Here is a 25,114-nt window from a genome sequence, read left to right on the forward strand (position 1 = left end):
CCACTGATCAACTAATCTATTTCTTGGTCAATACAAAATGGTTTTGGTGACTGCTGCTTTATAATATAATTTTAGATCAGGTACAGCTAGGCCACCTTCATTTGTTTTTGTTTTGTTTTGTTTTGTTTTGTTTTGTTTTCATTAATTCCCTTGAGATTCTCAACCTTTTATTCTTCGATATAAATTTTGTTGTTATTTTTTCTAGACCATTAAAATATTTTCTTGGAAGTCTGATGGGTATAGCACTAAATAAATAGATTAGTTTAGGGAGTATTGTCATCTTTATTATATTTGCTCGGCCTGTCCAAGAGCACTTAATATTTTTCCAATTAGTTAAGTCTGACTTTATTTGTGTGGAAAGTTTTTTTGTAATTTTGCTCATATAATTCCTGACTTTCCTTTGGTAGATAGATTCCCAAATATTTTATGCTGTCAACAGTTATTTTGAATAGAATTTCTCTTTGCATTTCTTGCTGTTGGATTTTGTTGGTGATGTATAAAAATGCTCAGGATTTATGTTGATTTATTTTGTATCCTGCAACTTTGCTGAAGTTATGAATTATTTCTAATAGCTTTTTAGTAGCATCTCTGGGGTTCTCTAAGTATACCATCATATCATCTGCAAAGAGTGATAGTTTGGTTTCCTCACTGTCTACTCTAATTCCTTTAATCTCCTTCTCGACTCTTATTGCAGAGGCTAGTGTTTCTAATACAATATTGAATAATAATGGTGATAGTGGGCAACCTTGCTTCACTCCAGATCGTACTGGGAAAGGTTCCAGTTTTTCCTCATTGCATATGATGCTTACTGATGGTTTTAAATATATGCTTCTAACTATTTTAAGGAAAAGTCCATTTATTCCTATACTCTCAAGTGTTTTTATTAGGAATGGATGTTGAATTTTATCAAATGCTTTTAATGCATCTATTGAGATGATTATATAGTTTTTTGTTAGTTTGGTTATTGATATAGTCGATTACGCTAATAGTTTTCCTAATATTGAACCAGCCCTGCATTTCTGGTATAAATCCTACTTGATCATAGTGTATTATCCTGGGGATAATTTTCTGTAATCTTTTAGCTAATATTTTATTTAAGATTTTAGCATCAATATTCATTAGGGAGATTGGTCTATAATTTTCTTTCTCAGTTTTCAGCCTGTCTGGTTTAGGTATCAGTACCATGTCTGTGTCATAAAAGGAGTTTGGTAGGACTCCTTCAATCCCTATTTTTTCAAATAGTTTATATAACATTGGAGTTAATTGTTCTTTAAATGTTTGGTTGAATTCACATGTAAATCCATCTGGTCCTAGGGATTTTTTCTTAGGTAGTTGATTATTAACTTGTTCTATTTATTTTTCTAAGATGGGACTATTTATTTACTTCTTCCTCTGTTAATGTGGGCAAGCTATATTTTTGAAGGTATTCTTCCATTTCATTTAAGTTGTCAAATTTATTGGCATAAAGTTGGGCAAAGTAACTCCTCATTATTGCTCTAAATTCCTCTTAGTTAGTGGCAAGTTCTCCCTTTTCATTTTTAAGATTAACAATTTGATTTTCCTCTTTCCTTTTTTTAGTCAGATTTACTAAGGGTTTGTCTATTTTGTTGGTTTTTTCATAGAATCAATTCTTAGTTTTATTAATTTCAATAGTTTTTTTTTTTTACTTTCGATTTTATTGATCTCTCCTTTTATTTTTAGAATTTCAAATTTAGTGTTTGACTGGGGGTTTTTAATTTATTCCTTTTCTAGCATTTTTAGTTGCAAGCCCAATTCATTGACCTTCTCTTTCTCTATTTTATCCAAGTAAGCCCCTAGAGATATGAAATTTCCCCTTATTACCACTTTGTCTGCATCCCACACATTTTGGTATGATGTCTCATTATTGTCGTTTTCTTGGGTGAAGTTATTAATTATGTCTATGATTTGCTGTTTCACCAATCATTCTTTAGTATGAGATTATTTCCTTTCCAATTATTTTTTGGTCTACCTGGCGCTTTGTTGAATGTAATTTTCTTTGCATTGTGGTCTGAAATGGATGCATTTACTATTTTTGCCCAATTGCATTTGAGTTTGAGGTTTTTATGTCCTAATATGTGGTCAATTTTTGTACAGGTTCCATGAACTGCTGAAAAGAAGGTACACTCCTTTCTGCCTCCATTTAGTTTTCTCCAGAGATCCATCATATCTAACCTTTCTAGTATTCTATTTACCTCTTTGACTTCTTTCTTATTTATTTTGTGGTTTCATTTATCTAATTCTGAGAGTGCAAGGTTGGGATCTCCCACTATTATAGTTTTGCTGTCTATTTCTTCTTGCAGCTCTTTTAATTTCTCTTTTAAGAATTTAGATGCTACACCACTTGGTGAATATATGTTTAATATTGATATTGCTTCATTATCTATGCTACTCTTTAGCAAGATATAGTTTCCTTCCTTATTTCTTTTAATTAGATCAGTTTTTGCCTTTGCTTGATCTGAGATCAGGATGGCTACCCCTGCTTTTTTGACTTCACCTGAAGCATAGTAGATTCTGCTCCAATCTTTTACCTTTAATCTTTATGTTTCTCCCTACTTCAGGTGTGTTTCCTGTAAACAATATATTGTAAGAGTCTGGCTTTTAATCCATTCTGCTAACTGCTTCCTCTTTATGAGGGAGCTTACCCCGTTCACATTTATGGTTAAAATTACCAGTTCTGTATTACTTGCCATCTTGTTAACCCCTGTTTATGTTTTTCTCCCTTCTTTCCCCCTTAACCTCCTCCCCAGTATTAAACTTGTGAGCACCACTTGCTTCTCATAGCCCTCCCTTTTTAGTATCCCTCCCCTGTACTTTAGAGTTCCTCCCCCTATCTTACTCCTTTTCCACACAGTTTTGGTCTTCCCTTCCACTTAGCTTATTCCTTCCCTTTTCACTTTTCCCTTCCCACTTTTCAGTGAGGTGGGAGAAGTTTCACCATAAATTGAATGTCTAAAATTTTTTTCTTAAAGCCAATTCTGATGGCAGTAAGATACCCACTATATTCATCCCCCTCCATTCTTTCTCTCAGATATAATAGGTTTCCTTTGCCTCTTTTTGAGAAGTAGTACCCTCACTTTACTCTTTTTCTGGTACAATGTCCTTTCCATGTCTAGTTTCTAGAACAAGGTGTGCATGTGTTCTTTATACATCTTTAAAGCAGAAACATAGTTCCCAAGATTTCTTTTTGTCTTTTTAGGTTTCTCTTGAGTTCTATATTTGTCGATCAAACTTTTTGTTAAGTTCTGGTTTTTTCATCAAAAATAGGTGAAATTCGCTTATTTTGTTGAATATCCATCTTCTTCCCTGGAAAACAATGCTCATTCTGGCTGGGTAAGTTATTTTTGGTTGCATACCGAATTCCTAAGCCTTTCATAATATCATAATCCAGACCCTTCGATCTTTTAATGTGGACACTGCTAGATCCTGGATAATCCTTCTTATGCCTCCTTTATATTTGAATTGATTTTTTCTAGCCGCTTGCAGTATTTTTTCCTTCGTCTGAAGGTTCTTGCATTTGGCCATTTGGTGTTTTGATTTTAAGATCCCTTTAAGTAGGTGATGGATGAATTCTTTTAATGTCTATTTTACCCTCTGTTTCTATGACTTCTGGGCAGTTCTCTTTGATAATTTCCTGGAAAATAGTGTCCAAGCTCTTTTTTTCATCATATTTTTCTGGGAGCCCAATAATTCTCAGGTTGTCTCTCCTAGATCTATTTTCCAGGTCTGTTATTTTCCTAAGAAGGTATTTGACATTTTTTTCCATTGTTTGATTTTTATTTATTTATTTATTTATTTTTTTGGTTTTGCTTGACTGATTCTTGTTGTGTCCTCGATTCCATTCAATTCCATTTGTTCATTCTGAGTTTCAATGAAGTATTTTCTTCACTCACTTTTTTTATATCTTTTTCTAATTGTCCAATTGAGTTCCAATTGTTCTATGGAATTTTTTTTCCATTTTGCCAATTTTATTATTTAGAGAGCTATTTTCTGTTTCCAGTTCACTAATCCTATTTTTCAAGTATTTGATTTCTTTATCCATTCTGTCTTTAAATGTGTGGGATGACTTCTGTAGACTCTCTTGCCAAGCCTCCCTCTCCTTTTCCTATTTTTCTTCTAGCTCTCTTGTGAGAGCCCTTATAATTTCTTCTGTGAGATTCTACTGTGCTGAGGAACAGATGATCTCCTCCTTTGGGGATTCACCTGGAGACAGTCTGTTTTTAGTCTCCCCAGGGTTTAGAGTCTGCTCTTTATCCATATAGAAGCTGTCAATGCTTAAGGTCTATTTCAATGTTTTGCTCATTTTGTCAGAGAAGAATCAAAGACAAACTAACAAAGAAAAAAAGAAGAAAACCCCCAAAGGCATCTGCTTTCTTTTTTAGATTGGATGGTGTTACCAAGCTTCCTCTACAGCCTGGGGAGGCAGCAGTGAGGCCCTAGCAGGATAGTGATGGCTGTGCTATGCCTGTGCTCTGAGACTCAGAGAGAGTGCTGTGACACTGTGGGGGAGGGGTGGTCAGGTCCAGAGAGACTCTAGCTATTCTGGGTTGTATTCTTCACCCTCTGTGTTTTTCGCTTCTCTGCTTTTCTGCTGGCTTGCTGCCAGGGCAAAGTATCCAATCCTGTTGCGAAGCTCTCCCCACAGAGGCTGCTGAGATCATACCCCATCCCCCTCTGGTCTGCTGGGCTATGAGCTGACTGCAGTGCTCTCGCTACTGCAGCCTGCCCTCAGCCTACACCTGATCTAAAACTGTCCCCACCCTCAAGCAAAAACAGACCTTTCCTGTCAAATTTCAAGGATATCTTTTCTTGGTAATTATTTGTGGGGTTTTTTTCAGTCAAGAATTAATTCAGAGGCGTGTAATAAAATGAATTCTGAGAGAAAAAGCGGAGCTTAAGCCTCTGTGTTGACTCTTCTCTGCCATGTTGGCTGAAAGTCCAGCTCCTTTGCTTTCTAAAAAATTATGTCCTTTGTCCTCTGATCTTTTAATGTTTTTAGCTGCTAAGTGCTATATAATACTGATTGTAGCTCTTTGATATTTGAATTGTTTCTTTCTGACCACATAGTATTTTTTTTTCATTTACTTGATAGTTCTGAAATTTGGCTATAATGTTCCTTTGAATTTTTATTTTGGAATCTCTTTCCTGGAGTAATCAATGATTCTGATAGTCTCTTTTTTCTACTTTTTGATTCTTTTGAATTTTTTCTTGATTTTTCAGTCATTAGCTTCCACTTGCTCACTTCTAACTTCTAAGAAGTTGTTTTTCTCAATTCTCTCTTTTTTAATTTAAATTTTTTAATTTTTTTTAATTTTTCTTGCATCATTTCAATTTCTTACCCTACTTTTGTGTCTACCTTCTTTATATGATTTTAAATCTCTTTTTTGAGCTTTTCTTTTGAGTTCTTGTGGGTTTAAAACTTCTCATTTGGAGTTTTGCTCATTTTGTCATTGTGATCCTTTTCTGAGTTTGTGTCTGGATTAGATTCTTTTTCTATTGCTTTTTTTTTATCTTTTTTTTGCTTATTTTCTTTAAAAAAAAAATGATTTCTCTTCCTGAGCTAGGTGGGAAACTGTCTTAAGCTTCTCCTGTTAGGGGTTGTAGACTGGTTATTTGACTAATGCTTCCCTGTTGTTTCTCTGAGCCTCACAAGGGACCTTTGGGTCTGTTGCAATTTTGATAGGTTGGGTGCAGGGGGATGTAGCTGCCAGAGATTGTAGATGTTTAACAATTTACCTGGTGATGAGCTGGAGTCCTAATTCCGATGTCTGATGTGTGTTATGTGTGATGGCCAGTATTTCTGCATTTTCCTAGGGATACACTAAAGCATATGGAGGTCTGGTTATTGGAGGTTACCTGTTTTCCTTGGACTAAGCTCAAACATATGCAAAATATTCATTTCTTAAATTATATCTCCTTGATTAATTTCCAGATTGAAATTTTTCTTTCCAAATGAAATAATCATATTTATGTATGAAGAACTTTTGCATAGAAGAAAAATTAGATATGTTCTATTAGCCCTAAAGGAAAGACTTAAGATTAATAATAATAATAATAACTGTAAAAGCTAACATTTATAGGTAGCTTTAAATTTTTCAAAAATTTTAAAATCTACATATCTCTTTATATCTACATAATAATAAACCCATTGTTTATTAGATACTATTATCCCCACTTTACCAGGGAGAAAATTTAGGGTAAGTAACTTGCCTATGGCTATATATATATTCTATTTCTGGTATTATATATAATGAACAAATAAAAAATTAATCTCAATCTATCTATCTATCTGTCTATAGTACCAGAAATAAGATTTTATCTTAAGTCTACCAGTATCTAGGATGTGGTCCTATATCTCTCTATATATACTCTACTATATATACTCTATATGCTCTACTATATCATTGTTAAGATCTAATCAGAAATTGTTTTCTGTTGATATGGCTTGTTGAATTTAATTGGATAAGCAAAGAATAATTCTACTAAATCTACACAACAGTGCTTCAAATTATCTCCATGCCATAAGGCAGTAGACTTTTGTTGGCAGATAATTGTGTACATAAAAAGAAACTGATATTATTGGATTTTAAATTGAAAGGGGAATTATTGAGAAATACTTAGAATTAATTTCTTTAAAACTCCTCTAGTCTACCTCCCCCCATTTTAAATATAAAGACAGTAAGGGGCAAAAAAGTTATTTTTTAATTCACCAAGTTTCTTGTTTTTTAATGTCACAATCAGGACCAGAAGTGTAGTATTCTATGTTATTCATACTCATCTTGTTTTAAGAAATGTTATTTTATATTCCCTATGCTTTACTGCAGAACTATTTAACATTTTTGTTAATGAATAAACAATTTCTCTCAGGGGTCTTATAAAGGATACTCCAGAAGGTCTTTGAGGTTTTACTACTTGATTTTATAATGACTTATTTATATAAAAAATTTTCATCATGAAACAGCTCTGCATTTAGGTTCCAAAGGGTTTTTTCCCCTGCAGAGTTTCTAATAAAACCATCAAAATCCATCTGTTAAAGAGGAGTATTTCATTTCCATAAGATATGATGTGGCTTTATTGAACATTCCATTTCATTTCCTCTTCATTCTAGGGAAAGCAAGCTGTCTTGCCAACAAAAAAAGAAAATTCTTGAAGTATATTGAGTGTGTCAGTATAATGATGTTTTAATAGTCATTGCTCTAAAGAGTCAATTGCTCTAAATCAGTGCTGATTAAAAATGCAAATAAAGGGGCAGCTAGGTGACTCAGTGGATGAAGCACCAGCACTGAAGTCAAGAGGGCCTGAATTCAAATCTGGCCTCAGACACAATACTTTCTAGCTGTGTGAACCTGGGCAAGTCACTTAACCCCAACAGCCTCAGCAAATAAATAAATAAGCAAATAAACAAATAAATGAATAAAAATTTGAAAAATGCAAATCAAAAGAACTTTGAGATAACACCTCTTCACACTTTCCAGGCTAGGACAAGATGGATTTCAGTTCAGTCTCCATCCTTAGGTCATAAATCCATCTTTCTAATCTCATCAGTTATCTTAGCCTGGAGGAAAGTCTCACTCTGATCTTTTGTTAGCTCGGTAACCCCAGAATTCAATCTGAGGCATTATTCTTAAATTCTTTTCAGGGGAATATTGAGAGAACTCAGCTGAGTGCTTTCTCTACTCTGCCATCTTGGCATTACCTCTAAAAAAAAAAGGTAAATTACAATTTTAATCAGAATTAATTTAGAGCATCTTTCATATTAATATAGTTTCGATTTCTTCTAAAAACTGCCTGTCCATATCTTCTGACAATTTCTTAACTAGGAAATGCCCCTCATTTTTATAAATTTGTCTCAGGTCCTTCTATAGTTGAGAAATGAGACTTTCAGCAGAAAAATTTGCTATAATTTCCTCCCAGTTTCCTGTTTTCCTCTAAATTTTGATTAATGTGATTGCTGGTAGATTTGTAAAATAGTCAAACCATTCTATAATATTAAAAATATTTATAGCAGCTCTTTTTGTAATGAAAAAAATTGAAAATTGACAGAATGACTACCAATTGGAAAGGCTGAATAAGTTGGATTATATAACTGTGATGAAGTACTATTGGTACTATAAGAAACAATATTTCAGATAAAACAAACAAATCCCTCAGGATACTTATATGAAATTATGCAAAGTGAAATAAGAAGAACCAGGAGAATCTGTCATCCATGTAATCTGTATGCTGGAAAATAGATCAATTTTCTTTTGATTCAAATGACGTTATATGTAATAATGATAAAACATTCTTTTCTGACTCAATAAAATCCAACAGGCTTTGATTATGTATGTACTATATAACAACAATGATAGAGACTCAGATGTTACAAAGATGAAAATAAAACAAATTATTATCCACAAATTACTTAGAGAACAAGAGCAAATAGGTCAGAATTAAAGAAAAGTAATTTAAGAAAGAAATGTGTAGTAATTAATTCCATCAAATAATAAAAATAAACTCACTGGGAATGTATTAGCAAAGGATGAATAATCCCCTGATAAGGATATTGTGGAATGTGTTCTTGAATTGGAAGAAGATTCAGATTATTTGACCTCTTCAATTCCTTCCAGTTTTATGATTCTAAAAACGTTATGGATTAAACATACCTTTGAGAGAAGTTAACTATTTACATGAAATTCCATCAACTCATTTTAGGGCATCAGGAAAGTGGTTTTCTTCTTCTTTCTTTCTTTCATTTTTCCCTTCTTCCTTCCTTCCTTCCTTCCTTCCTTCCTTCCTTCCTTCCTTCCTTCCTTCCTTCCTTCCTTCTCTTCCTCCCTTCCTTCCTCCCTCTCTCCCTCCTTTCTCTCTTTCTCACTCACAGACACTCCCACTCCCACTCCGAAAGAGAGATAGAGAATGCTTCTATCTGTTTTCAGACAGAATTGGTGCCTTCTCTGGGTATGGATTTTTTTTTATTTTATAGATATATTTTTCATTATAAATCCTTCAGAGTAATCATGGATCATTGTACTGCTGAGAATGGAGTTAATGAAGTTATTCACAGCTGGTCATTCCAGAATATTACTTTATACATATTGTACATTCCAAATTACTTTGTACACAATATATTTCACTTTGCTTGAGTTCATGGAAGTCTTTACAGATTTTTCCTGTGCACATCCTGCTTATCATTTGCCATGAACAATAATATTCTATAATTATTCCATACCACAATATATTCTGCCATGTCCCAATTGATAGGCATCCTATTAATTTTTTTCTTTTTTTTTTTTTGCACTGAGGAGAGAGCTGCTAAAAGTATTTTTTGGTACATATAGGTCTCCTATTTTCCTGCAGAGTAAAATAAATTTCTATATGCATATTGAGTATATATATATTATTTCCTCTCTGAGTGAGTGAATTTATTCACCCTTTTCTCCTTCTCTTCCTTTTCACTGTAAAAAATTTTTTCTTGCCTATTTTTATGGGAGATAATTTACATCATTCCCTTTTTCCCTTTCCCTTTCTATCAGTACATTCTTCTCTCACTCCTTAATTTTATTTTTAAAGACAGCATCCCTTCACATTCAACTCACACCTTTGTCTACATACACTCCTTCAAACTGCCATAATAATAAGAAAGTTCTTTTTTTTCTCATAATTATAACTTTTTATTGACAGAACTCATGCCAGGGTAATTTTTTACAACATTATCCCTTGCACTCACTTCTATTCCAGCTTTTCCCCTCCCTCCCTCCATCCCTTGCCCAAGATGGCAAACAGTCCTATATATGTTAAATATGTCACAGTATATCCTAGATACAATATATGTGTGCAGAACCAAATAGTTCTCTTGTTGCACAGGGAGAATTGGATTCAGAAGGTAAAAATAACCCAGGAAGAAAAACAAAAATGCAAACAGTTTATATTCATTTCCCAGTGTTCTTTCTTTGGGTGTAGCTGCTTCTGTCCATCATTGATCGATTGAAACTGAATTAGATCTTCTCTTTGTCAAAGAAATCCACTTCCATCAGAATATATCTTCATACAGTATCATTGTTGAAGTATATAAGGATCTCCTGGTTCTGCTCATTTCACTTAGCATCAGTTCCTTTAAGTCTCTCCAAGCCTCTCTGTATTCATCCTACTGGTCATTTCTTACAAACAATAATATTCCATGACATTCATATACCACAATTTACCCAACCATACTCCAATTGATGGGCATCTATTCATTTTCCAGTTTCTAGCCACTACAAACAGGGCTGCCACAAACATCTTGGCACATATAGGTCCCTTTCCCTTCTTTAGTATTTTTTTGGGATATAAGATCAGTAGTAGCACTGCTGAATCAAAGGGTATGCAAAGTTTAGGAACTTTTGGGGCATAATTCCAGATTGCTCTACATTATGGTTGGATTTGTTCACAACTCCACCAACAATGCACCAGTGTCCCAGTTTTCCCGCATCCCCTCCAACATTCATCATCATTTTTTCCTGTCATCTTAGCCAATCTGACAAGTGTGTAGTGGTATCTCAGAGTTGTTTTATATCAGGTACAGCTAGGCCCATCTTAATAAGAAAGTTATAATGAGTTACAAGTATCATCCTCCCATGTAGAAATAAAAACAGATAAACATTAAGTCCCTTATGATTACACTTGTCCGATAAACTTTCATGCTTCCCCTACATCCTGTATTTGAAAATCAAATTTTCCATTCAGCTCTTGTCTTTAAATGATTGAAAATTGTCTATTTCGTAGAATGTTCACTATTTCCTCTGAAGGATTATGCTCAGTTTAGGTGGGCAGGTAATTCTTGGTTAACATCCATTGCTTTCTGGGATATCCTATTTCAATCCCTCTGGTCCTTTAATGCAAAAGCTGCTAAATCTAATATTACCCTGACTATGACTCCATTACAGGTGAATTTGTTTCTTTCTGGATGTTTGCAATGTTTTTTCCCAGAGTTCTAGAATTTAGCTATCATATTCTTGGGACTTTTCATGTTAGAAATTCTTTCAAGAAGTGATTGGTGGATTTTTATTTTCAATTTCTATTATATCATCTTATTCATTCAGATTTTTTTATTAAAGCTTTCAATTTACAAAACATATTGCATGGGTAATTTTCCAACACTGACCCTTGCAAAACCTTTTGTTCCAAAGTTTCCCCTCCTTCCCCTCATCCCCTCCCCTAGCTGGAGTGGAAATTACTAGGAGAGCAACTTATCAATTCTACAATAAAAATGGACCTGACTCAATTTTCAAAGACACACTTAATACATATAATTTAATACAACTGACTTTAGGAAATTATATAAGGGTTAGAATAAGGAAAAAGAAGAGTAGGAGAGGGAGGTGCCAACTAAACTAGGTGAAAAGGAGAAAGAATCAGATAAGAATTCACAGCAGGAGAAATTAGATCATTCCCAATCCCTGAACTACTTGCCTCAATTAAGCCTTCATGGGTGGAGGGAGAAAGAGGACAGGGAGAAGCAGAAACACATCCAGCACCACCTATGAAGCAGCCTATGACAAGATTAGAAAAAGCATTGGGTAAGGCAAAAAATGAAGGACAAGATGTATCTGATTTTATAAATGCATACCCTGTGATTGAAGAGCTTCACCTTTCAGGTCACAAAAGGAGAAGATATACTCCTTTTGATTTGGAAAAAATTAAGGATTTTAAAAAGGGCTGCACTCTTTATGGGGTTATGTCACCTTATGTTAAGATGTTACTAGATAATTTGTGTTATGAAATGAAATCCTAACCCCGAGTGATTGGAAATCCATAGCAAGGTCGTGTTTAGAACGTGGACAAAACTTGTGGCTTTTGGAGTATCATGAATTATGTAAGAGTCAAGCTAGATGCAATAGGCAAATAGGAGTTAATGAAGAAATCACTTTTGATCAACTAGCCAGCGAAGGTCAGTATGGAGAGAATTCAGCACAGATTAATTATCCCATAACAGTGTATGGGCAAATTTCTAAGGCTGCAGTAAAAGCTTGCGGTTCCCTCCCTGGACAGAAAGATGGAAGTAAAGCCTTTACAAAAATAGAGCAAGGTCTCAATGAACCCTTTGCCGATTTTATGGGATGTTTGCAAACAGTTGTCACAAGAACTATTGGAGAAAATGCAGCTACAGAAATAATGACTAGACATCTGGCTAAGGAAAATGCCAATGAAGCTTGTAAAAGATTTAGATTGTCTCTCCTAAATCTATTTTCTAGGTCTATTGTTTTCCCAAGAAGGTATTTGACATTTTTTTCCATTGTTTGATTTTTTTGGTTTTGCTTGACTCATTCTTGGTGTCTCCTCAAGTCATTCAATTCCATTTGTTCTATTCTGATTTTCAATGAATTATTTTCTTCACTCACTTTTTAAAATATCTTTTTCTAATTGAGTTTTTAAGTGAGTTGTTTTATTCTATGGAATTTTTTTTGCATTCACCAATTTTATTTTTTAGAGAGCTATTTTCTTTTTCCACTTCACTAATTCTGTTTTTCAAGGATTTTATTTCTTTATCCACTCTGTCTTTAAATAAGTGGGATGACTTATCCAGACTCTCTTGCCAAGCTCCCCTTTCCTTTTCCCATTTTTCTTCTAGCTCTCCTTTTTAATTTCTTCCATGAGAGTTTTTTTGTGTTGAGGACCAGATCATTTTCTCTTTTGGGGATTCATCTGAAGACAGTCTGTTTTTAGTCTCCTCAAGGTTTAAAGTCTGCTCTCTATCTATATAGAAGCTATCAATGGTTAAGGTCCATTTAAATTTTTTTCTCATTTTGTCAAAGAAGAATCAAGGAAGACAAACTAGCAAAAAACAAAAACAAAAACACCCAAATACAATCTGCTTTTTTTTTTTTTTTTTTTTTTTTTTTTTTGAGCTGGATGGTGTTACCAAGCTTACTCTACAGACTGAGGGGCAGCATTGAGGCACTAGCAGGACAGCACTGGCTGTGCTGCATTTGTGCTCTGAGACTCTTAGAGTGTGCTGAGACACTGTGGGTGGGTGTGGCCAGGTCCCATGAGACCCTTACTTTTTGGGGTTATACTCTTTACCCCCTGTGTTTTTAGCTTCTCTTCTTGGCTACTGGTTTGTTGCCAGGGAAAAGTATCCAATATTATAGTAAAACTGTTCCCACAGAGATGGCTGAGATCATACCCCCACCCTGTCTTGTCTGCTCAGCTGTGAGCTGGCTGCTGTGCTCTCGCTGCCGTTGCTTGCATTTAGCCTGAACCTGGTCTAAAACTATTTCCTCTCTCAAGCAAAACCAAGATTTTTCTCATTAATTTCAAGGACGTCTTCTCTTGTTAATTATTTGTGTTGTTTTTTTCAGACAGCATTAATTCAAGGCTTACCAATGAAATAAATTCTGAGAGAAAACGCAGAATTTAAGTAGATGTGTGCCTCCGCTCTGCCCTCTTGGCTAGAAGTCTATATGATAGTTTTCTCTCTCTTTTTTTTAAAATTATAATAACGTTTTTATTGACAGAACCCATGCCAGGATAATTTTTTTTTTTTCTATTTAAAACAAATCTTTTTATTCGCTGCCTCTGCAGCAAAGCCAAACAGGTAGCTTTAGAATCTTAATACTTTTAAGTGAAAAGGGGAGAATGGCCCACCTGCCCTTTTCACCAGAACTCCTGAGGTAATAGAGATGCCCAGGTCAGAAGGCTAAGTAGGACTCCCACCTGACCTTGTAGCTGTGAGGTATCTGCTAAGAACATTTTCAGCCAGGCCCCTCCACCCCACTTCTCTTGGAGGCAATTAAAATACTGCAACTTGCAATGTCTAAAAGGCTTTATATCTGGGTGCTAAAGCATTAAGTAATATTAATGGCACTTAGGTCCAAAGATACCCTCCTGGTAGAAGGTAGCCCCGTTCCACCCAAACTCCTCATTGCTATCAGAAGTGCCCCAGATGATATGCAAATTGAGAACAAGGGGTGACTCACTCAATGTTAGTAACAAAAAAAACAAACCCCAAAACTCCAGTTTGGTCTTTTGAGGGTCACTGAATGAGGACCACTTTAGAGCAGGGCTCCTCACCAACATCACAAAACAAAGTCTTTTGGGCCACAAGGGGGGGGGGGGGTGATCTGGCCCCAGACTCAAGCCCAGGGGAAGAAGGGAGAATCACTAGTGCCTGGTGTCCAGAGGCAGGATCTCTGGGGGGGAAGTAGGGGAAAGCCTAATAAAAAGAAAATCCCACACACTGCCTCAAGGAAGGCAGAGAGGAGGCTGCTGATGAGAGAGCAGCCAGGGACCTGGCTGTGTCTAGAGCTTCTGGCAGCCAGAGAGACTGGGGACAGCTGCACACTCAAGGAGGGATGATGGAGTCCTGGTCAGGATCCCAAGGCAGGGAGATAGTCATTCATTGCTTCTCAAAAGGGTAAACAAATCAAAAATCCCAAAAGGACTTGGAGAAACAAACGGTCCCTCAAAGCTCCTGAAGAAATCCCAATAAGGCCCAAAAGGGTTTGGCAGTGAAGAGCAGGCAGAAGGGTCCAGATGGAGGGCTTGGGAAATAGCTAGGGCTTTGGGGGCATTCTTGGCCAGAGGAGAGGGGTAAATAGGGGCAGGATCAGTGTGAGGGTGCACCTGCTCACAGGATTGTGCAATGCCTGAACTTGCAGGTCTGCCTCCTCTTAGTATTAGGGAAATTCTTGAGCTCTTTCTCCTCAGCTTGTATCCTTCAATTTCACGAACAGTTCATGGAAGGCTTGCTCCACACCTTGCCCAGTCTTGGCTGACGTCTCACAAAGGGACCCCAAAGCTCTTGGCCACCGCCTTGCCAGTGTGGGGTCCACCAGCCTGTTGGCCATGTCCACTTTGTTGGCCACCAACACCATGGGTATGTGGTTGGTGTCCTTGAGCCTCTGCAGATGGTCCCAGAAGACATTAACATTCTTAAAGAGTTAAAGTCATTCACTGCATAGACAAGGAAGCCCTCCCCAGTGTATGAACTGGTCCTCAGAGGGCAATACTCTTCAATGCCAGTGGTGTCGAGGATGTCCAGCTGGCACGGCTCTTTGTCCACCACGGTTTGCCTATGGTAGGAGTCTTCAATAGTGGGGTCATACTCCGTCACAAATTGATTCTTAATAAGCTGAATGGTCAGTGCGCTCTTGCCCACACAACTGGGACCCATCACCACCACCTTATATGTCTTGATTCTGCATTTGTCTGGATCACCTTTATTCTTCCATCCATTGTAGTGTCCGAGTCTCACGTCCTTTCTCTCTTTAATCTTCTCGGTTTTTCCGATCTCAAACTTCAGGCATACTTTTTTCATGTTGTTTTCCTGGCCTATGCAAAGCCTCTTTGGGGGGAGGGGGGAGTTCCTTCCTTGGAACTAGGACAAGACTTGTTTGGCCCTTCTTTTAGGGGTACTCAATGCACATCAACCACTTTTTATACTTGGGTCCTATCAACCTAAATCAAGGATCAGGTGTTTTGAAGCTCCAGAACCTAGAGCCCCAAATTCCAGTTTTTTTCTTTAAAGAAAAAACACTCCTTTCTTATGCCTTTTGGCTTTGTCACATTTATTTCACTACATTCCCCAATAAAAGTGCCCAGCCATCAGGGACTTGACAGGCCATGCACCGTTCTGTACTTGCAGTCCCCCAGACTGTCCAAAGAAAGAAGTTACAGACTCCATTTTCCCAGCCACCAAGTAACAGTTCCAATCAGAAAAAGTTTAGTCTAATGTTCTCTGTACTGGCATTGTTGAAGTCAGGATCCATTGGTTTATTTCTCTGCTTCTGTCCCTCATTCTCTGGGTCAGTCCTATGGGGCTTTTACTGCCTTTTCAGAATTCCTCAAAACCCCCATTTTTGACAGTAAAATGATATTCCATCCCATGCTTTGACCATAATTAATGCAAACCTTTCCCCAATGATAGGTATAATGCTGGAGAAACTGAGACAGAGATTAAAGACCAATTTAATAGTTTATTAAATGGAGAGAAATACTGGGACCAAATGAATCTTGGTCCCAGGGCTGGATGAGACTCATCTCAAAGAGTCCAGCGAGGATAATTTTTTACAACATTATCCCTTGCACTCACTTCTGTTCCGATTTTTCCCCTCTCTTGCTCCACCTCCTCCCCTAGATGGCAAGCAGTTCTATATATATTGAATATGTCGCAGTATATCCTAGATACAAGATATGTGTGCAGAACCAAATAGTTCTCTTGTTGCACAGGGAGAATTGGATTCAGAAGGTAGAAATAACCCGGGAAGAAAAACAAAAATGCAAACAGTTTACATTCATTTCCCAGTGTTCTTTCTTTGGGTGTATGGGCTTCTGTCCATCACTGATCAACTGAAACTGAGTTAGGTCTCTTTGTCAAAGAAATCCACTTCCATCAGAATACATCTTAATACAGTATTGTTGTTGAAGTATATAATGATCTCCTGGTTCTGCTCATTTCACTTAGCATCAGTTCATGTAAGTCTCTCCAAGCCTCTCTGTATTCCTCCTGCTGGTCATTTCTTACAGAACAACAATATTCCATAACATTCATATACCACAATTTACCCAATCATTATCCAATTAATGGGCATCCATTCATTTTCAAGTTTCTAACCACTATAAACAGGGCTGCCACAAACATATTGGCATATACAGGTCCCTTTCCCTTTAGTATCTCTTTGGGGTATAAGCCCAGGAGTAGCACTGCTGGGTCAAAGGGTATGCACAGTTTGATAACTTTTGGGGCATTATTGCAGATTGCTCTCCAGAATGGTTGGATTTGTTCACAACTCCACTAACAATGCATCAGTGTCCCAGTTTTCCTGCATCTCCTCCAACATTCATCATTATTTTTTCCTGTCATCTTAGCCAATCTGACAGGTGTGTAGTGGTATCTCAGAGTTGTCTTAATTTTCATTTCTCTGATTAATAGTGATTTAGAACACGCTTTCATATAAGTGGTAATAGTTTCAATTTCATCATCTGAAAATTGTCTGTTCATATCCTTTGACCATTTATTACTTGGAGAATGGCTTGATTTCTTATAAATTCGAGTCAATTCTCTATATATTTTGGAAATGAGGCCTTTATCAGAACCTTTAACTGTCAAGATGTTTTCCCAGTTTGTTGCTTCCCTTCTAATCTTGTTTGCATTAGTTTTGTTTGTAGAAAGGCTTTTAATTTGATGTAATCAAAATTTTGTATTTTGTGATCAATAATGGTCTCTAGTTCATCTTTGGTCACAAATTTCTTCCTCCTTCACAAGTCTGAGAGATAAACTATCCTATATTCCTCTAATTTATTTATAATCTCGTTCTTTATGCCTAAATCATGGACCCATTTTGATCTTATCTTGGTATATGGTGTTAAGTGTAGGTCCATGCCTAATTTCTGTCATACTAATTTCCAGTTATCCCAGCAGTTTTTGTCAAATAATGAATTCTTATCCCAAACGTTAGGATCTTTGGATTTGTCAAACATTAGATTGTTATATTTGACTATTCTGTCTTGTGAACTTAACCTATTCCACTGATCAACTAATCTATTTCTTAGTCAGTAGCAAATGGTTTTGGTGACTGCTGCTTTATAATATAGTTTTAGATGAGGTACAGCTAGGCCACCTTCATTTGATTTTTTTTTTCATTAATTCCCTTGATATTCTCGACCTTTTATTATTCCATATGAATTTTGTTGTTATTTTTTTTAGATCATTGAAATATTTTCTTGGAAGTCTGATTGGTATGGCACTAAATAAATAGATTAGTTTAGGGAGTAGTGTCATCTTTATTATATTCGCTTGGCCTATCCAAGAGCACTTAATATTTTTCCAATTATTTAAGTCTGACTTTATTTGTGTGGAAAGTTTTTTGTAATTTGCTCATATAATTCCTCACTTTCCTTTGGAAGATAGATTCCCAAATATTTTATGCTGTCAATAGTTATTTTAAATGGACTTTCTCTTTGTATTTCGCTGTTGGATTTTATGTATAAAAATGCTGAGATTTATGGGGATTTATTTTTTTATCCTGCAACTTTACTAAAGTTATGAATTATTTATAATAGCTTTTTAGTAGCATCTCTGCGGTTCTCTAAGTATACCATCATATCATCTGCAAAGAGTGATAGTTTAGTTTCCTTATTGTCTACTCTAATTCCTTTAATCTCTTTCTCGACTCTTATTGCAGAGGCTAGTTTTTCTAATACAATATTGAATAATAATGGCGATAGTGGGTAACCTCACTTCACTCCAGATCTTACTGGGAAAGGTTCCAGTTTTTCCCCATTGCATATGATGCTTACTGAGGGTTTTAAATATATGCTCCTAACTATTTTAAGAAAAAGTCCATTTATTCCTATACTCTCAAGTGTTTTTATTAGAAATGGATGTTGAATTTTATCAAATGCTTTTTTTGCATCTATTAAGATGATCATATGGTTTTTGTTAGTTTGGTTATTGATATAGTCCATTATGCTAATACTTGTCCTAATATTGAACCATCCCTACATTCCTGGTATAAATCCTACTTGATCATTGTGTATTATCCTGGAGATGATTTTCTGTAATTTTTTTCCTAACATTTTATTTAAGATTTTAGCATCAGCATTTATTAGGGAGGTTGGTCTATAATTTTCTTTCTCAGTTTTCAGCCTACCTGGTTTAGGTATCAGTACCATATTTGTTTCATAAAAGGAATTTTATAGAAGTCCTTCTTTCCCTTTTTTTTTTCAAATAATTTATATATTATTGGAATTAATTGTTCTTTAAATGTTTGGTAGAATTCACATGAAAATTGGAGATTTTTTTCTTAGGGAGTTGATTAATAGCTTTTTCCATTTTTCCCACTAAATAGGGACTATTTAAATAATTATTTCCTCTTCTATTAATCTGTGCAATCTATATTCTTCCAGATATTCTTCCATTTCACTTTGATTATCAAATTTATTAACATATAATTGGGCAAAATAACTCCTAATTATTGCTCTAATTTTCTCTTCATTTATGGAAAGTTCTTCCTTTTCATTTTTGAGACTAAGAATTTGATTTATTTTTGTTCTTTTTCTAATCAAATTAAAGTTTTATCTATTTTGTTTGGTTTTTCATAAAAACCAATTCTTAATTTTATTAATTCAATAGTTTTCTTATTTTGAACTTTATTATTTGCCCCTTTTATTTTCAGAATTTCTAATTTGGTGTTTAATTGATGGTTTTTAGTTTGTTCTTTTTCTAGCTTTTTTAGTTGCAAGCCCAATTCACTGCTCTTTTCTTTCTCTATTTTGTGCAGGGAAACATCTAGAGACAAAATTTCCCCTTATTACCACTTTTGCTGCATCCCACAAGTTTTTGTATGTTGTCTCATTATTGTCATTCACTTGGATGAAATTATTAATTGTGTCCATCATTTGCTGTTTCACCCATTCATTCATTAGGATGAGATTATTTAGTTCCCAATTACTTTTTTGGTCTATTTTCCCTCTGGCCTTTTATTGCATGTGATTTTTATTGCATTGTGATCTGAAAAAAAATGCATTTACTATTTCTGCTTTTCTGTATTTGATTTTGAGATTTTTATGTCCTAATATATGGTCAATTCTTTGTATACGTTCCTTGAAAGCTAAGAAAAAAATTAAACTTCTTTCTGTCTCCATTCAGTTTTCCCCAAAGATCTATCATACCTAACTCTTCTAAAATTCTGTTTATCTCCTTATTATTTTTCTTATTTATTTTATGGTTCTATTAATCTAGCTCTGAGAGAACAAGATTGAGATGCTCCGCTTGTTATATTTTTGCTATTTCTTCTTACAAGTTTTTTAACTTCTTTTCTGGGAATTTGGATGCTATAGAACTTGGCGATAAAATGTTTAGTATTGATATTGCTTCATTATCCATGGTACCCTTTAGCAAGATATAGTTTCCTTTCTTATCTCTTTGAATTAGATCTATTTTTGCTTTTGCTTGATCTGAGAACAGGATCACTATCCCTGTTTTTTTTTTTTGTTTGTTTGTTTTTTTACTTCATGGGGAGTATTATCAATCATGCTCCAGTCTTTTACCCTTACTCTATATGTATTACTCTGCTTTAAATATGTTTCTTGTAAACAAAGTATTGTGGGATTCTGGCTTTTAGCCAGACTGGATTAGAGTCTGATATCCATTTCCATTTTATGGGAGAGTTTGTCCCATTCACATTCACAGTTATGATTACTAATTCTGTATTTCTTGCCATTTTATTTACCCCAAGATATGCTTTTTTCTTTCCTTCTCCCTTCTATTTTTCCCCAGTATTTGGCTTCTGACCACCACTTCCCTCAGACAACCCTGCCCTTTTAGACCCCCCCCTTTCTTACACCTTTTCCTTTTTTTTTATTTATATATTTATTTATTTTTTTTAATAGCCTCTTATTTACAGGATATATGCATGGGTAACTTTACAGCATTACTAATTGCCAAACCTCTTGTTCCAATTTTTCACCTCTTACCCCCCCACCCCCTCCCCTAGATGGCAGGATGACCAGTAGATGTTAAATATATTAAAATATAAATTAGATACACAATAAGTATACATGACCAAAACGTTATTTTGCTGTACAAAAAGAATCAGACTCTGAAATATTGTACAATTAGCTTGTGAAGGAAATCAAAAATGCAGGTGTGCATAAATATAGGGATTGGGAATTCAATGTAATGGTTTTTAGTCATCTCCCAGAGTTCTTTTTCTGGGCATAGCTAGTTCAGTTCATTACTGCTCCTTTGGAAATGATTTGGTTGATCTCGTTGCTGAGGATGGCCTGGTCCATCAGAACTGGTCATCATATAGTATTGTTGAAGTATATAATGATCTCCTGGTCCTGCTGATTTCACTCAGCATCAGTTCGTGTAAGTCTCTCCAGGCCTTTCTGAAATCATCCTGTTGGTCATTTCTTACAGAACAGTAATATTCCATAATTTTCATATACCACAATTTAATCAGCCATTCTCCAACTGATGGACATCCATTCAGTTTCCAGTTTTTAGCCACTACAAAAAGGGCTGCCACAAACATTCATGCACATACAGGTCCCTTTCCCTTCTTTATAATCTCTTTGGGATATAATCCCAGTAGTAACACTGCTGGATCAAAGGGTATGCACAGTTTGATAACTTTTTGAGCATAGTTCCAAACTACTCTCCAAAATGGTTGGATACGTTCACAACTCCACCAACAATGCATCAATGTCCCAGTTTTCCCGCATCCCTTCCAACAATCATTATTATTTTTTTCCTGTCATCTTAGCCAGTCTGACAGGTCTTACACCTTTTCCTTATCTATTTCTGTTTCCATTTCTATTAGCCTCTCCTTTCCTTTCCCCATTCTTCTTGCACTTCCACATAAGGTGAGCAAAGTTTCTCTGTGAAATCAAATGCTCTCTCTTTGAGCCAAATCTGAGGAGAGTAAGATTCACATATTGTTCACTTTTCTGCCTTCTTTCTCCCAATTATAATAGTTTTTTTTGCCTCTTCATGAGATGTAATTTCTTTCATTTTACCTCCATTTTCCTCTTTTTCTAATACAACCTCCTTTCTCTTTCCTGTTACTTATATTATCATAATAAAATCAAATTCTACCTTCATTCTATAAGTAAACCTATAACAGAAATATATTTTTTCATAGTTTTTTATTTACAAGTTATATATATGGGTAATTTTACAACATTGACAATTGCCAAACCTTTTGTTCTAATTTTTCCCCTCCTTCCTCCCACCCCCCTCCCCTAGATGGCAGGACGACCAGTAGATGTTAAATAGAGTATAAATTAGATACACAATAAGTATACATGACCAAACAGTTATTTTGCTGAACAAAAAGAATTGGACTCTGAAATATTGTACAATTAGCCTGTGAAGGAAATCCATAATGCAGGCAAGCAAAAATATAGGGATTGGGAATTAAATGTAATGGTTCTTAGTCATCTCCCAGAGTTCTTTTGCTGGACGTGGCTGATTCAGTTCATTACTGATCCATTGGACCTAATTTGGTTCATCACATTGCTGAAGATGGCCCAGAAATATCTTTCTTAAGAGGTTTTTTTTTCCTTATTATGCTTCTCTTGAGTTCCGTATTTGGAGATCAAATTTTTTACAGCTCAGAAATAAATGAAATTCTCCTATATGATTGAATGTCCATCTTCTATGAAAGATAATGCTCACTTTAGGTTGGTTGCTTATTCTTGCGAGTAATCCAAGTTCCTTCACCTTTTGTAATATCAGAGTCAAAGCCCTTCAATCCTTTTAGGTGGAAGCTACAAGGTCCTGAGTAATCCTGATTGTGGCTCCTCAGTATTTGAATTGTTTCCTTTTGTGTAATGGGCTGAGGTTTGAGTTGATGCACTGAGGTCCCAAGTACGTGAGGCTAAATAGTAATTGGGCTATACTCTATTAATATACGTGATTGGATAAAGAATGATCCTTGCCCACTCTCCGTGCAAGTCCTGATGTGTTGTAGAGGAAATGACAATCTTGGTGGGTGGAGGCAGAGAGAGAGAGACAGGAAGAGAAACTGGGAGAAATTGGGCCTGGGTTCCATTCTCCTAGCTGCTGGTCATGTGGCTGCTGATCTAGCTAACTTCTTGGCTCAGCTGCACACATTGCTATCGCCGATTATCTTCCACCTCTGATCCTTCTTCATTGAGAATAAAGACTGACGATTTTCCCCTAACCTGAATTCCTGACTCCTGCTGATTTTAAAATACACAATCTTCACATTTGGCGCCAACGGTGGGAACCAAGGACTAAAGAAGTTTCCAGTGACCAGGAACTTGGGTGAGTATTGTTAATAGACAAACAGGGAACTTATTTTCTTAAAAACTAAATCAGTAATCTTTTTTTGGCTAAAATGGGACAAATGCTAGCTAAAGACTCTCCATCCCCACCCCCAACCCCTTCAACCCCTTCAACCCCACCCACTAGTGGTGCTATAGAAAGCATGCTTAAGCTGATAGAAGGACAAAGGCTACTTATAACTTGGGAACAGGTAGCTAGACTTCTTGGTATATTAAACCACATCTCCCCTTGGTTTGTAGAGCAGGAGCAGATCTCTCAAGATATCTGATCCCTGGTTGGACAACAGCTGTCTGCATATTACAATGAAAACGGTCCTCATTCAATTTCCATCCAGGCATTTTATTTATACAATATAATTCAGTTAGGATTAAGAAACCCTATCCCTAGAAGAAAGAAAAAAACCATTGCTCCCGCTCAGGGTAGCCAAAGAGGGAGGCCTGATATTAAGGAGGAAGGCAATGAAGAGATTAATGACCATATCCCCACAGGGCATGGAGACTTAAGTGAGCAAGGGTGTGGTGACTTTCCACCTCAGGAGGCAGCTTCAGCCCCACCTCAGGAGCAAGTGATTGAATCTCCTCCATCAACTCCACCCTCCAGGATGGAGGAGGAGGGGTAGTTGGGGGGGGGGGGCAGTGACAGCGCCAGCACCTCCCCCCCAGCATCCCCAGTATCCAATTATGAGTAAATTACAAGAGGGCTTAATGAAGGCCAAAGAAAAGGGCATGGACATCCGGGAGCTCCAGCCACATATCTTTCCTGTAATTTCCCAGTTTAATGCCTCCGGTCAACAAAGTCGCAGATACGCCTCTTTTAACATAGAAATCATCAAAGATCTAAAAAAGGCTTGCACTCTTTATGGGGCTACATCAGCTTATGTTAAGATGCTATCACAGAATTTGGCTTTTGAAATCTTGACTCCTAATGACTGGAAATCTATAGCAAGGGTATGCCTAGAACCTGGACAAAATTACATGTGGCTTTCTGAATATAGTGAGCTCTATAGGATACAAGCCCAACAAAATAGTCAAAATGCTGTTCATGCTGCGATCACCTGTCACCTACTAACAGGTATAGATCGCTATGCAGACGTCACAGCACAGATTAATTATCCAGTAGCAGCATATGAGCAAATTGCTGCTAATGCTATCAAAGCATGGGCTTCAATTCACAATAAAATGACAAAGGTGAGGCCTTCACAAAAATAACACAAGGGCCAGATGAGCCCTTTGCTGACTTTGTGGGATGTTTGCAGACTGCTATCACAAGAACTAATGGGGAAAATTCAACAGATGTTTTAATAAGGCAACTTGCTAAGGAAAATGCTAATGAGGTGTGCAGAAGGACTACTTCTGCTAGGACTAGGACTGGGCAAGGATGCTCCTTTAGAGGAGTTCATAAGACACTGTGCCACAGTGGGCACAAATGCCTTTTATAGCCAGACTATGATGCAGACTTCCCAAGATCCCAACATGGGTAGACAGGGTCCCTTCTGGCAAGGGACTTCTAGAGAGACACGTCAATGCCTTCAGTGTGGTAAAGTAGGGCATCTGAAAGCTCAGTGTTGGTAAAGAGGCAGAGTGAGAAAGCAGGGTGGGAGAACAAGACCCAGTACCCCATGTCCAAAATGCAACAGAGGCTTCCATTGGGCCTCAGAATGTAGACAGGTTCAGGGAAATGGGATGAGGGCCCAGCCCCAGGGCCCCAGGCAAAAACACTTGGGGCATGATGGCAGCCAATGGTGCACCAGAGAGTGCCTAGAAGTCCAATACCCAGACATGACCAATCAGCCAGGAAGCCATATGATGGGAGAAAGGGATTACACAATCAATCAGCCAAGAAGCCCAGGCATCTCATTCTAAATATCATCAGGCTGCTCGAGCTTTACATTTACAATTTGGAATAACAAGAGAGGAAGCTAGGAGCATAGTAAAAGCCTGTACAGCTTGCCTTCCTTTCCACGCTCTTACACTACCTCCAGGGAAGAACCCTCATGGTTTGAGACCCAATGAAATCTGGCAAATGGATGTGACCCATTATAAATCTTTTGGTCGTCTGTCTTTCATCCACGTTGTCATAGACACCTTTTCGGGATTCACTTTTGCAATACCAGCAGCAAAAGAGACAGCCTGAGTGGTCACTGAATTCCTCATACAAGCATTTGCCATTATGGGTGTTCCACAAGCAGTAAAAACAGATAATGGTCCTGCTTATACTTCGAAACATTTTGTACACTTTTGTGCACAGTATAACAATTTACACACCACTGGCATACCTTTTAATCCTCAAGGACAGGCAATAGTAGAGAGGAGAAACAGA

General features: G+C 36.5%; 1 protein-coding gene across 1 annotated transcript; it reads right to left on the reverse strand.

Moving 5' to 3' along the window:
• Window positions 1–14,681: 14,681 nt before the first annotated feature.
• LOC100929946 (GTPase NRas-like) lies at window positions 14,682–15,323 on the reverse strand. The gene is given in 2 exon segments (XM_031940162.1): window positions 14,682–14,917; window positions 14,920–15,323. Coding segments are annotated over 2 exon segments (612 nt in total). The 5' UTR covers window positions 15,296–15,323.
• Window positions 15,324–25,114: the final 9,791 nt, after the last annotated feature.

Source organism: Sarcophilus harrisii, chromosome 5 (genome assembly GCF_902635505.1).
Source record: "Sarcophilus harrisii chromosome 5, mSarHar1.11, whole genome shotgun sequence".
Lineage (NCBI taxonomy): Eukaryota > Metazoa > Chordata > Mammalia > Dasyuromorphia > Dasyuridae > Sarcophilus > Sarcophilus harrisii.